This window comes from Passer montanus, unplaced genomic scaffold, assembly GCF_014805655.1.
Source record: "Passer montanus isolate IOZ18808 unplaced genomic scaffold, ASM1480565v1 scaffold20, whole genome shotgun sequence".
Taxonomy (NCBI): domain Eukaryota; kingdom Metazoa; phylum Chordata; class Aves; order Passeriformes; family Passeridae; genus Passer; species Passer montanus.
The window spans coordinates 10,955,412-10,967,706 of NW_024366592.1; the positions used below are offsets into that span (position 1 = coordinate 10,955,412).

General features: G+C 38.3%; 1 protein-coding gene across 4 annotated transcripts in view; it reads left to right on the forward strand.

The window, feature by feature from the left end:
* CHRM2 (cholinergic receptor muscarinic 2) overlaps positions 1 to 11,609 on the forward strand; it is an 82,252-nt gene extending 70,643 nt beyond the window's left edge. For 2 of the 4 annotated variants that reach the window (XM_039708259.1, XM_039708260.1), the window contains exon 2: positions 9,749 to 11,609. In XM_039708259.1, the coding sequence (XP_039564193.1) occupies positions 9,788 to 11,185 (1,398 nt within the window). In that variant the 5' untranslated portion in view covers positions 9,749 to 9,787 and the 3' untranslated portion in view covers positions 11,186 to 11,609. Of the gene's footprint in view, positions 1 to 4,500; positions 4,517 to 9,174; positions 9,193 to 9,748 lie in introns of those variants that run through there. The other 2 variants (XM_039708262.1, XM_039708263.1) reach the window with 2 other exon arrangements.
* The last annotated feature ends 686 nt before the right edge of the window (positions 11,610 to 12,295 follow it).

Genomic DNA, 12,295 nt, shown 5'->3' on the forward strand with positions numbered 1-12,295 from the left:
TTCATTGCTAAAGTAACAACGTGAGTTTGTGAACTTTGCAGATCTGTGCACAGAATAATGGCCTGCTCTTCTCCATCCTGTGCTAGTAAATGCCCCTCAGGTTTTTAATTTTTTTTGGCTTCAAATAATCCAGTTTATACTTAAACTCTATGTTTCAAATGTTCCCATTATTTTATATTGGTCAATATTCAAGCGTGGTCAAAATCTGAAGCAAACACACTATACAACGTCAGTTTAAAAACCAAACCATGCAGAGAGCTTGAGAGTATTTGCTTATGAATTTTAGTCTACCTGGCCCAGTGATGATTAATATAATTTTTACAGAAGGTACATGGTCAGAGACAAGTCCCTCAGTTTCCTAAGTTAAGCTTGCTAAACATTACATTATTTTTAACAGAGGTTTCTCTTAAAGGAATGGTGAATTAATGCAAAGCTAAGGTATTTTACCTTGCTAAAAGTAGCTGCAGCATGTTAGGACCAATATCTGGACCCATGCATCAGAGCCAGATTTAGACACAGATTTATTAAACCTGTAATAGAGTCAAAAGACAATTAGTCTGTAGCTATAGTCTATGTAATTAAAGTTGGTAGCAGTCACATAGTGAAACACAGCACAGTCAGAGACTTAGAGAACCTACCCTAATGCAGTAGCTATTAAAAACTACTAAATAAATCTCTCCTTTTATTGGCAAGAACTATGTGTTCTTTGAGGTTCTCTGTTCACAAAAGGAGAGATGATCATGCACACCCACAGTAAACAACCATTGTTGTGATCAACATATTTATAAATAGTTGTAGCAAACACTTTGTTTTAGATTTTTAAATGTTTTTATAAGTATTTTTGTTAGGCATTGCCTCTCTATCCATCTTTCACAAACTTTTCTCAGACTGCAGAATGAGCTTGAAAATATAGATTACTGCTTTGTGGTGAGGAAATGACCTGATTACGTTCCTTCAGTATTTCACTGCTTCAAATTCAGTCTACAGTAATATAGGTATAAAAAAAAAAAATTAGCTGCCATCTGAGAAAAAAAATTTGAACTTCTCTTCAATATATACTTAAATCCTTGCAAAGAATTTGAGCCATTCCCTGGTATACCTGAGTCACCATTCTTTCCACTGCTTCTAATTTACATCTTAGGTAAGCTGCAAAGTAAGATGGAAGATGTGTAAAAATCCCCAGAATTTATGGACACAGAAGAACAGATTAGATTTTCAAGCTCTTGAGAATTTCATATAAGACTGACCATGATGGTGTTTAAAAGAATATTAAAAGCATTTGCTGAGTAAAAAAATAAGGTACTTTCCAAAGCAGATTTGAGGATTATCTGATAGATCTTTGTGAGCGAATAAGAAAATCCCATGCAAAAGCCAGGTACTTACATCATTTACAACTTTGGGAAAAGGAAAAATTTTCTTTAGCTTCAGGAAGAGTCTCTTTGGGCTCTCATATGTTAATATTCCTGTCAGAAACTCTGCTGTAACTCTGTCTGATGAACAGAATGAGAGTCTCCATGGGTTTATTCATGATCCCAAAAGGACTTCTTATGTCTTGGAGGGATTTGCAGATACTCACAGAAATATCACAGAATCTTTTTTGGACTCACTGGGAGGTTGAGGGGGTTAATCCATGGTTCTTTGAGAGACCCTCCCTGTACTGTACTGCAGTTCTCTGGGTTTTTTCATGACCAATATTCCTACAGGCTCATTAAAAAAAAAAAAAAAAGCCAGGAAAGACTAGAAAGACAGGTTTGGGTTATTGTGGGTTGTTTTTTTTTTGGTTTGTTTTGGGGTTTTTTTGTGCATTTTTTTGGGGTGTTTTTTGTTTGGTTGGTTGGTTGGTTGGTTTGGTTTTTTGGGGTTTTTTTAGGGCAGGAGGTTGGTTGTTGGTTTGGGGGGGATTTTTTATGTCTGCCTGTATGTTAAATTGGTTTCAGTCAGCCTTCTGATCCCTCTCCTCTTTCACCAGCTTCACCACTTGTCAGTCAGGGACTTTGAGGAGCTCTCACAAGGTTTTTGTATTTAACAGCACAGGTGTGATAGGTGATCTGAGGATAATGAAGTACTGTGCCTCCAATTGTGCTGGGCTGCAGAGGGACTGCTTAACTCTCACCACACTTTTCCTTCAGAAGATGTATCCTTGAACCTAATGATCTTCCATTCAATCTGAACAGAAACTTAAATAACTCTTCTGCTGATGCAACCTTTCTCATGGCTGAAGATGGGTATAATATTAGTCTGAGTTTTAGCATTGCTATTTTAACTGAAGTGCTTGAAGAAGATAGTTATAGTCAGATAAAACTTGTTTGGTGATGGGTGTGAGGAGCTTCAGTCAACTTCCAGCAGCAGTGGTGCAGCACAAGGCAGAAAGGATAATTCACTTACTGCAATCTGTCACTTTGATATCCCTTTTCTATCTTTCCTATAACCTCTGCCAGCAGAAATCAGTATAGGTGCACTGATGAAATGTGTGTGGTATGAGCTAGCCCCCAGTTTTTCCCTTTTGATGACATCATCCACTCTTCCAACCCATTTATGGTGTTCTGTGAAACAACTTTTGGAGCTTGGTCATGCCCAAATCGAATGGTGGTTGCAGTGAATAAATTCAGGTCTTAGTACATGTTTCTGTGCACTGGCTGCTCCAGTCTAACTAGATCACAGAATATTCTGATTTGGAAGGACCCACAAGGATCACCAAGTCCAGCCCTTAAGTGAATGGTCCATGCAGTGATCTGGTGTTGTTAGAACCATGCACTGACTGATAGAGCTTATCCCAGGTCATATACTCTTCATCCAGACTGCTTGCTCCAGGAATATTTAACTGTAATGGCTTCAGGTTTTTATCAAATTATATCTCTGCTCATTAATTGTAATAAAATTTAAATTGCAATAAAATGTGGCTCTCCTCTGCCTGAGAGTTTAAAATGTTTTAAAAATATTTTAAAAGCCATTCTACTGCAGAAATGACTGTTTTATGTGGCAGCTGCTTATCTGTGCCTCTAGATGGAGATCCTATCCATTTAACTCAGTCCTCTGGAGAAAGCTGTGGGTTGCTTCCGTTTTGCCTTTCATACTGCAAAGAATAATTTTTTGGTTTTTTCTCTGATTTCTGGATTATAAATTTATTTTGATCTTAGCAATTAGACATATTTCACAACTTACCTGAAAAAAACCCCAAAAACATAACAAAACGTAAAAAAATGCTCTTCTCTTCTAGCTTTCAAGAGCAAGAGCATCCCTAACTATCTACTTTGCCTGAAATGTAATTCTGAAACCTTCTCCTTTACAATTGCCACTCTGAAAACTCCCCCTACTGTGTAAGCATCTCTAACCAGCTGAGGTGCACAGGATTGCAGGTGGGAAGGAATGACACGAACCTTTGTACTCAGTCACTTTTATCATGTGGATAAATCATCACCAAGTCCAGCCCTTAAGTGAATGGTCCATGCAGTGATCTGGTGTTGTTAGAACCATGCACTGACTGATAGAGCTTATCCCAGATCATATACTCTTCATCCAGACTGCTTGCTCCAGGAATATTTAACTGTAATGGCTTCAGGTTTTTATCAAATTATATCTCTGCTCATTAATTGTAATAAAATTTAAATTGCAATAAAATGTGGCTCTCCTCTTCCTGAGAGTTTAAAATGTTTTAGAAATATTTTTAAAACCATTCTACTACAGAAATGACTGTTTTATGTGGCAGCTGCTTATCTGTGCCTCTAGATGGAGATCCTATCCATTTAACTCAGTCCTCTGGAGAAAGCTGTGGGTTGCTTCCGTTTTGCCTTTCATACTGCAAAGAATAATTTTTTGGTTTTTTCTCTGATTTCTGGATTATAAATTTATTTTGATCTTAGCAATTAGACATATTTCACAACTTACCTGAAAAAAACCCCAAAAACATAACAAAACGTAAAAAAATGCTCTTCTCTTCTAGCTTTCAAGAGCAAGAGCATCCCTAACTATCTACTTTGCCTGAAATGTAATTCTGAAACCTTCTCCTTTACAATTGCCACTCTGAAAACTCCCCCTACTGTGTAAGCATCTCTAACCAGCTGAGGTGCACAGGATTGCAGTTGCAGGTGGGAAGGAATGACACGAACCTTTGTACTCAGTCACTTTTATCATGTGGATAAATCTCAGGGTTTCACAAGAACAGAGAGGAAAACCTTCCATAACTTCACGAAGAGAATTGGTTATTTTGTCACTAGCTTTGGACCAAGGTTTTTTATTATAATGCTAGCAAGAATAAGGAGGCATGTACTCACATTATCACATTATTATTAGAGAAAGTATCTTCTCTAGTCCAGGAGGTAAAAATCCCTTTTTGTGGATCAAAACCAATTAGATTAAGCCATGTGTATTAAGCATATTTTTTCAGGTATGGCCAGTGCAGCAGGATACAAAGTTTAGCTTGTAATGGTATCAGCCCAAAGACAGAATGAAAATTCTCTCTTGATTTTACAGGTCCTGAAAAAAACATATCTGCAGCCAAACCTATAATGATAGAAAGGTAATATTTAATGTGCCTTAGTTCCAATGGGTAACTATCATAACAGTAGTAATAGTAATAAAAGTACCAATATATTAGAAATACTTTGTTATTATATCTTTGGGGAAAAACTGCCTTTTTAATTTTTATTTATTTCCTGAAACTAGAGAGATCATTGTTTATTTGTTTTTGGGGTTTTTTTCCTATGCTGTCTACACTTCTACTTGTGTCATATTTAATATCAAAAAGTTGAGCTCATGACACTATATTTACTTCTACATAGTTTTTCTATATTCCCTTCTATACAGTTTTGGGCTGCAAGAGCAGCAGTGTGCAAATTGTAGTGAACAGCTTTACAAATCCTCAGACCCTAACGTGCCCTGAGGCAGCAGTTTTGGTGCCAGCATTGACACCTACTCATATACAGTCCCCTGCTGCTTTTGGGGAAATAATTTCATTTTTGCCTTGTTTCAATTGTTGCTTGTGGCACACTATTGGTTTGCCTTTTTTCATATTTTCTGACTCTGATCTACTTGTTGTTTCAAGATCTGTGCAGAAATTTTTAATTTTGCCGTTAGGTATCCTTCAGAATTCGATGGGCAAAAGTAGATCCAAGCAGGCCCACACAATATTTTTTGTAGGACATATGTTAATTGAAATAAACAAAAGGTAATGGAAATGAAAAAAAGTAACAGACCACACCAAGACAGTAACACTTAGCAAAGATGTTTCTAGTTTCAAAAGGATTGCTGAAGATAATACATGTGGAGAAGATTTTAGTCTTCAGGTGTTTGGGTACTTTCTGAAATGCATTTTTACCAAAAGTCCAGATTATATATATATTCTGTCTTAGAGTCTGCAATTAATTCTGGCTAACAGACCTAGGATATTTATCACAGATTAAGGGAATTTGTTTCTCTCTTTTTGTTTTCACACTGTGAGTTTAAAATGGTGCCAGAAAGAAATTTAGAATCAAAATCAATTCAGCTCAGGATAAAAATCATTTCAGGAAAAAAAAATCCATTATTACTAAAGCAAACATCAAATATATTTTACATGAGTTTGGGCTAAAGAGGAACTAGATAAAAAAAAGGAAGATAAAGTATATTTCCTTCTGCTTGAGACTTAGATGCTTAGATGTGCCCTCAGAATGGCAATGCACATACATTCTTGGGTAATCCTATTTAAATCACAAATATAACTTTCAGGTGCTGATTATTTGTTGTCTCTTTCATGTCTTGACCTTTATATGGTTTCAGAGAATTCAAAGAAGACATTAAATCTTTTAAATTTAAATCCATTAAATTTAACTTGTCAATATGCACAATACAGAAGAAGAGTTGGTCTAACAAACTCTGACAGGCGTGATGTATCAGCCATTTTTTTCAATATACCACACATTTCTGTAGTCTGTTTTGTGGCAGATGTTGGAGATATATTTTAAATTTAAAATTACAATGTTTGCTACAAAATTTGCCTGAACCAAATGGATGTGCTCCTGTCAGAGTAAGTGAAAAGCACATCTCAGCAGGATGCAATTCTTAAGTATGCCCCAGCTCTGCCCTAAACTGTTGCCCAGTCAATAGAAGGGAATGATTTTCAGTACTGTGAGTTCTTTAGAGGGAGGAACTACTGCACTGGGAATGTTTCCCAAGTACATCTCAAATATCAAACAATGAATTATTTTATATGTGGATTTCTTGGCTTTGGACATTTTCTCTGCAGTGATTATGGTGTTTCCACTCCAAAAAGTCATATATATTTTGAAATATATTTCAGAAAATTATCCTGGTTGCTTTTAAGGTCACAAGAGACATTCCTTGCCTTTTCTGGGTATTCTCTGTTTAGCAAGAATGCACTTAGTATAGAAGGATAAATTATGGTCGCCCATGGGAGTCAGTGCCATATTGTGCAACTCACACAAACACCCATGGGCTTGCAGAGGAGAGCTCTGTTTGTTCAAGAATAAGATCTGGTATTTCTCACACAGGAGGTCATATTACCTTAAAATGCCTCTGCCCCGTAGGTCTGCCTGATGAATAACATCTGCTCCCATAACAACTGCCTCAGCAGCAGGAGAGATGGACTCTGTGGCAAGACAAAAACAGAAGTAGTGCTCAGGCAGTCCTGCAGCAAGCAGCCACGATGAGAAACAGAACCCTCTCTGTGCACCTGATGCCAGCCCTGCTGGAGCCAACAGGAAGGAGCCCAGAGGATTGCAGGGGCTCTTGGGTTAGGAAGCATGCACACCCCTGCCTCTGCGTGGGTAATTCCAGTACTCTGAGCAGTGACCATGTATGTCAGTGAAATCAGATTTGTCTCTCCAGCCCTACAGCCTCTCATCAACACACACAGCACAATATGCTTCACTTTACCATCACACTGATGCAGGCAAAGGGAAGCTTTTACTGGAGCTGGCGACAGCAGATGTTTCCCTGTACCTCAGAAACTGTAACTACCCTTGTAATTTGCAGCCCAGAGCTACCAGCCTTCTTAAGGGCTGGAAGAGAGCAGATGTTTCCCTGTACCTCAGAAAGCTGTAACTGCCCTTGCAATTTGCAGCCCAGAGCTACCAGCCTTCTTAAGGGCTGGAAAGTTTTGTGCAAAAAGAGGGAAAGAGACTCCTTTGCTTTGCCTCCATTCATATTAACACAATGAAATTTTATTCCTAGCAACGAAGATTAGCATCCCATAGATCCCCATAAAATCAGGGGAATTGTTACTGAAATGCCAATATTTACAGTGAAAGTGGGTAAAAAATTCACCTGAATTTCTTCCACCTGAAAAGACTCATAAAGTCAGCTGGGAAATGGTAATTCGGTTTTATAAATTTCAAGTTTTTAAAATTAATTTTGTTCTTCAGTGGAATGAAAACAGAACTTCTGCAAAGTCTTTCAGAAATACGTTGTAGAGAAACACTTGTTTCCTTAAAACAAAGCATAATTTTTTTTGTCTCTAATCCACTCTCACTCATTTCCATTTTGCTCCCCCACTCACTTTCTGTCACCAGAGGTAGCTGCAGAGCACTAGATCACGAACCTTATTCAGCTGATTTTTTTTTTAATCAATACATCTCTATGCATGATTTTGCCTCTTCATTAAAAATGCATTCTGTTAAGAATGTTCAAAAACAATTCTGCTTGGAATAAATTCTTAGCTTGTCCAAAAAATTGATGTCTTACACATCTAACTGGATAACCAGCTGCTCAGCTGTGAAGCTTTGGGAGAAAAGTAGACTTGGAATTGCTGAAATGACAGTCCTATATATTAAAGGTGTCCCATCAATGTTTTTGCACAGAGTAGAAATTCTGCCCTCAGCCTTTTCCTACTGCACAAAGCACACACTTAACTGAAGCATTCCTCTTCCTCATTTTGTTATCTTGAGCCTGATCTCAAGGATTTTAGTGTTGTACCTGTAAATAGATAGCAAGAAATGAATGTCTGTTCAACCTTATGTTCCTCTATTTATTCATGTATTCACTTCAACACAGAAATGGAAAAAAAAAATTAGCTGTTTTTGACAGCAAAGGCAAATGCATGAGCCCCACCCTCTGCCAGTTGTATTTCTATAAATATAAATTTCAAGATTACAAAGTTTCTTCAGACAAAAAACCTTTTACTCTGGTTTAGCATTTTGACTTTTCCACAGAGACAGGCTTGCTTATTTTTCCAAGAGTTCAGAAGGGTTTTGCCACTGTGCTGACATTTTGCATCATCTTTCCTTTGCATCTGGAAAAAAAAAAAGGGGAAAAAAAAAGCACAGTTCTGAAATGACAGTAAAAATGCATTGTTCTTTTGAAGTGACGTGGACTGCATATGTCTGTGCATCAGCAGGTTAGTCAGAGGGGCCAGAGGAGAATTTTCTAATCCCTGGTGTATAGAGGAGACATACATAGATAATTTTTTTTGTCTTCCTTTGATTGCACCACCATGTTCTGAGACTCCTTCTTAAAGAAGTGATGCCTTATGTGTGGGGGTAAAAACAGCAGAATATTGCAATTAGAAAAAAACTCTAACTTCCCTGTCACATCTGGCCTTCATGCTTCAATAATCCCTTGAGCACTGCTCATAAATAATGAGCACTCAGATGCTGTACAATTCTAGTGCATTCTATTGACTTCCAGGGGATGCACAAAAGGATAGAATATATCCTGAAGGCAAAAGCAGGCACTGTTTTTTTACTCTTCTATTAAATGTGTATCACTAGCAATTTAATTACAATTTATTGAACACTGCCAGTAGGGTATAACGGGCACAAAAATAATTGCTATGTGTAAACAGAACTGTTTTTTATCTGTTTCTTTATTTAGCATTACCCTGATATCTATTTCAGACCTTTTGTTTTAGCTTTATGTAATGCAGATTAAAAATGTTATGATTTGAAAAATAATGGGAAAAGTGCAATCAAGCAAGCATCAAAAGATAATACCATGTTTAAAAAAACCCCAAACAAACAACAATGCCTTATCTAGGTACAAAACTCAAAAGTAAGTAAATAGTAACTTTAACCTTACTGAAATTGAAAAAAATAGAAATAAAATCTGTTTGGACCTAACTAGATAGGCAAATATTCAACAGAGGTGAGTTTACAAACTCTGTTAACTTCAAAACCTACCCTCTTTTGTTTATTGACAGACTAATTAGCTTGATGAAGTGCCAGAATCTTTGTATGTGTTGCCTAAAAAAGGAACTGCAGGGTAAGAAAACTGGGGGGGGGATATGATAAAAACCCATTCCATAAACCTCACAGAAGCATGCCCAAGTGGAGAATGAAAGAAAGACAGAACCAGAGATCTCCTTCTCATGATCTGTCTTTCAGTAGATCACAGCTTCACTTTGGGTTATAAGAATGTTACACCCTCCAGTCTAGACTTTTTTTTTTTGATTAGGGTTTGAAATTAATAAAGTGAACTATTTTGTTAGCAAGAAAGAAAATAATATGCAGGTTCAGTTCCAAAATATTCAAGTCGATATTAGTTTTAAAAAATAGCAAAGAGAAAATGCATCTGAGAACTTAAAAATGTAGTTTTCCATCCAAATGTGTGTCTTTCTCACATATTTAGAGCTAGCTAGCCTATTGTTGTTATTCCTAAACTGTACACTGTAAGGTGTTTCCTTTAGCCAAAGCTGACTGGTTTTTCCTGAATACATCTAGCTTTAAACTTTTGCCAAGTAGGTTTTTTTTTTTGCGATCCATTCCTTAAAGGCAAAGGGACTAATTTCCTCATGGTATCTGTTTTCTTTCCTCTGCAGGCTTAAGCTGTAACTGGGTATCTTGTTATCAAAACCAAAATGAATAACTCAACGTACATAAACTCTTCCTCTGAAAATGTGATGGCCTTGGAGAGCCCCTATAAAACCGTCGAAGTGGTGTTCATTGTCCTGGTGGCAGGATCACTCAGCCTAGTCACCATAATCGGGAACATCCTGGTCATGGTGTCAATCAAAGTCAACAGGCACCTCCAGACTGTCAACAATTATTTCCTGTTCAGCCTGGCCTGCGCTGACTTGATCATCGGCATCTTTTCCATGAACCTGTACACCCTCTACACTGTGATAGGCTACTGGCCCTTGGGGCCCGTGGTGTGTGACCTCTGGCTGGCTCTTGACTATGTGGTCAGCAATGCCTCTGTAATGAACCTGCTCATTATCAGCTTTGACAGGTACTTTTGTGTCACCAAGCCCCTGACGTATCCCGTGAAGCGGACCACGAAGATGGCTGGCATGATGATCGCAGCTGCCTGGGTGCTGTCCTTCATCCTGTGGGCCCCTGCAATTCTCTTCTGGCAATTCATTGTGGGAGGAAGGACTGTCCCAGATGGGGACTGCTACATCCAGTTTTTCTCCAACCCTGCTGTCACTTTTGGCACTGCCATTGCAGCGTTCTATTTGCCTGTCATCATCATGACTGTCCTTTACTGGCAAATCTCTCGAGCCAGTAAGAGTCGGATAAAGAAAGGAAAAAAGGAAGCTGCCCAAAACCAAGAAACAGTTTCCCCCAGCCTTGTCCAAGGTAAAATAGTAAAACCAAACAATAACAACATCCCAACCAGCGGGGATGGGTTGGAGCACAGCAAAATTCAGAACGGAAAAACCAGCGAAGAGACTGTGACCAATAACTGTGTTCAAGGCGAGAAGGAGAGCTCCAACGACTCCACCTCCATCAGTGTGGTCGCTTCCAACTTGAAAGAGGATGAAACTACCAAAGATGCCAGACCGGCTTCTGCCTCACAAGACCATGTCAAAGCAGAGAACTCCAAGCTGACATGCATCAGGATAGTCACCAAGTCCCAAAAGGGGGACTGCTGTGCCCCTACCAACACTACCGTGGAGATCGTAGGCACGAACGGGGAGGAGAAGCAGAACAGCGTAGCCCGGAAAATCGTCAAGATGACAAAGCAGCCAGCCAAAAAGAAACCACCCCCTTCTAGAGAGAAAAAGGTGACAAGGACGATTTTGGCCATCCTCCTGGCCTTCATCATCACCTGGACCCCATACAATGTGATGGTGCTCATCAACAGCTTCTGCACATCCTGCATCCCTGGCACCGTATGGACCCTTGGTTACTGGCTCTGTTACATCAACAGCACCGTCAACCCCGCCTGCTACGCACTCTGCAATGCCACCTTCAAGAAGACCTTTAAGGACCTTCTTATGTGTCAGTACAAGAATATAGGAGCTACAAGGTAAAAATAATAATGAAAATAATTATGGAAAGGGTGGAGAAGTTCCAAATTAAATTTAAAAAAACCCTTGATGCTACAGCACTTTATGGTCTTCTATGGAATGTGCAATCCAGGATGTTAGTGGAAATACTGATAAGGGACATCAGCTGTACCCCTGAGAACTACACTTTAAAACAGTTTTTTTTAATAAATGAAAATAAATCCTTAGGACATGGGGATGTTTGAGAAATTATTCAAGTATGTGGACTGGAGGCACAGTTCCTTACTTTCTGAGAGTATTCGGCAGAAGGGCTTTAAAGTCTATGATTTTTGGGTCATTCTGTGTAAAATACTTGTTCTTTCATTCTCTTTTTCTTGTTGGTTTTTTTTCTCCTGTGTGTGTTTATTATGTCTTCATCCAGGTAAAAAAAAAAAAAAAAAACAAAAAACCCCCAAATTTTAATAATAACTGTGTGGAAGAGGCATAGGAGTTTAGAAGATCATTGCATAATCCAAATCAATCATGGCAGAAATTTTCTAAAGCTCAAAGTTGTCTAAAGCTGTTTTGCCACTGTCATATAAGAAGCTTAATGTTAGGTAAATCGTGATGAAAGTTTTTTATGTTGTTTATGACACACCATTTCCAACACCACATCAGTTCTGAAAGTGTTCTTATGCACAATGTGTAATCATTGTATATTGTTCCAAGTCTGCTGCTTGCCCCATCCCAGGGGATTTTGTTCTGTGACTACTTCATCATGTCAAGATCAAAGTGAAAAGACATGGTCTCATCCAGATTGCTACGTACCAAGGCTTCTTCAGCACCCATGTAAACCAAAGTTTTTGAGACTATTTTGTTCACTTTATTCGTCACATAACATCAACCTGTGGATTTGTCTTTTACCTTCATCAGCCTTTTCTTCCTTTCTCTACCTTACTTGTCCAGGGCAAGACTGAACATCAAAAGAAGCTGTAAATTTAAAGGTCTCATCCAGTCAGCCACCATGGTGGCCAAACAAAGGGACTCAGCTGAAGAATAGAAACAAAGTTATTACTAGAAAAATGAAAAGCTACATCCATTTAAAGTTGGATGTGCAGATGAAGAGGCACGTTGAGGCTTCACAGAATGAATAGT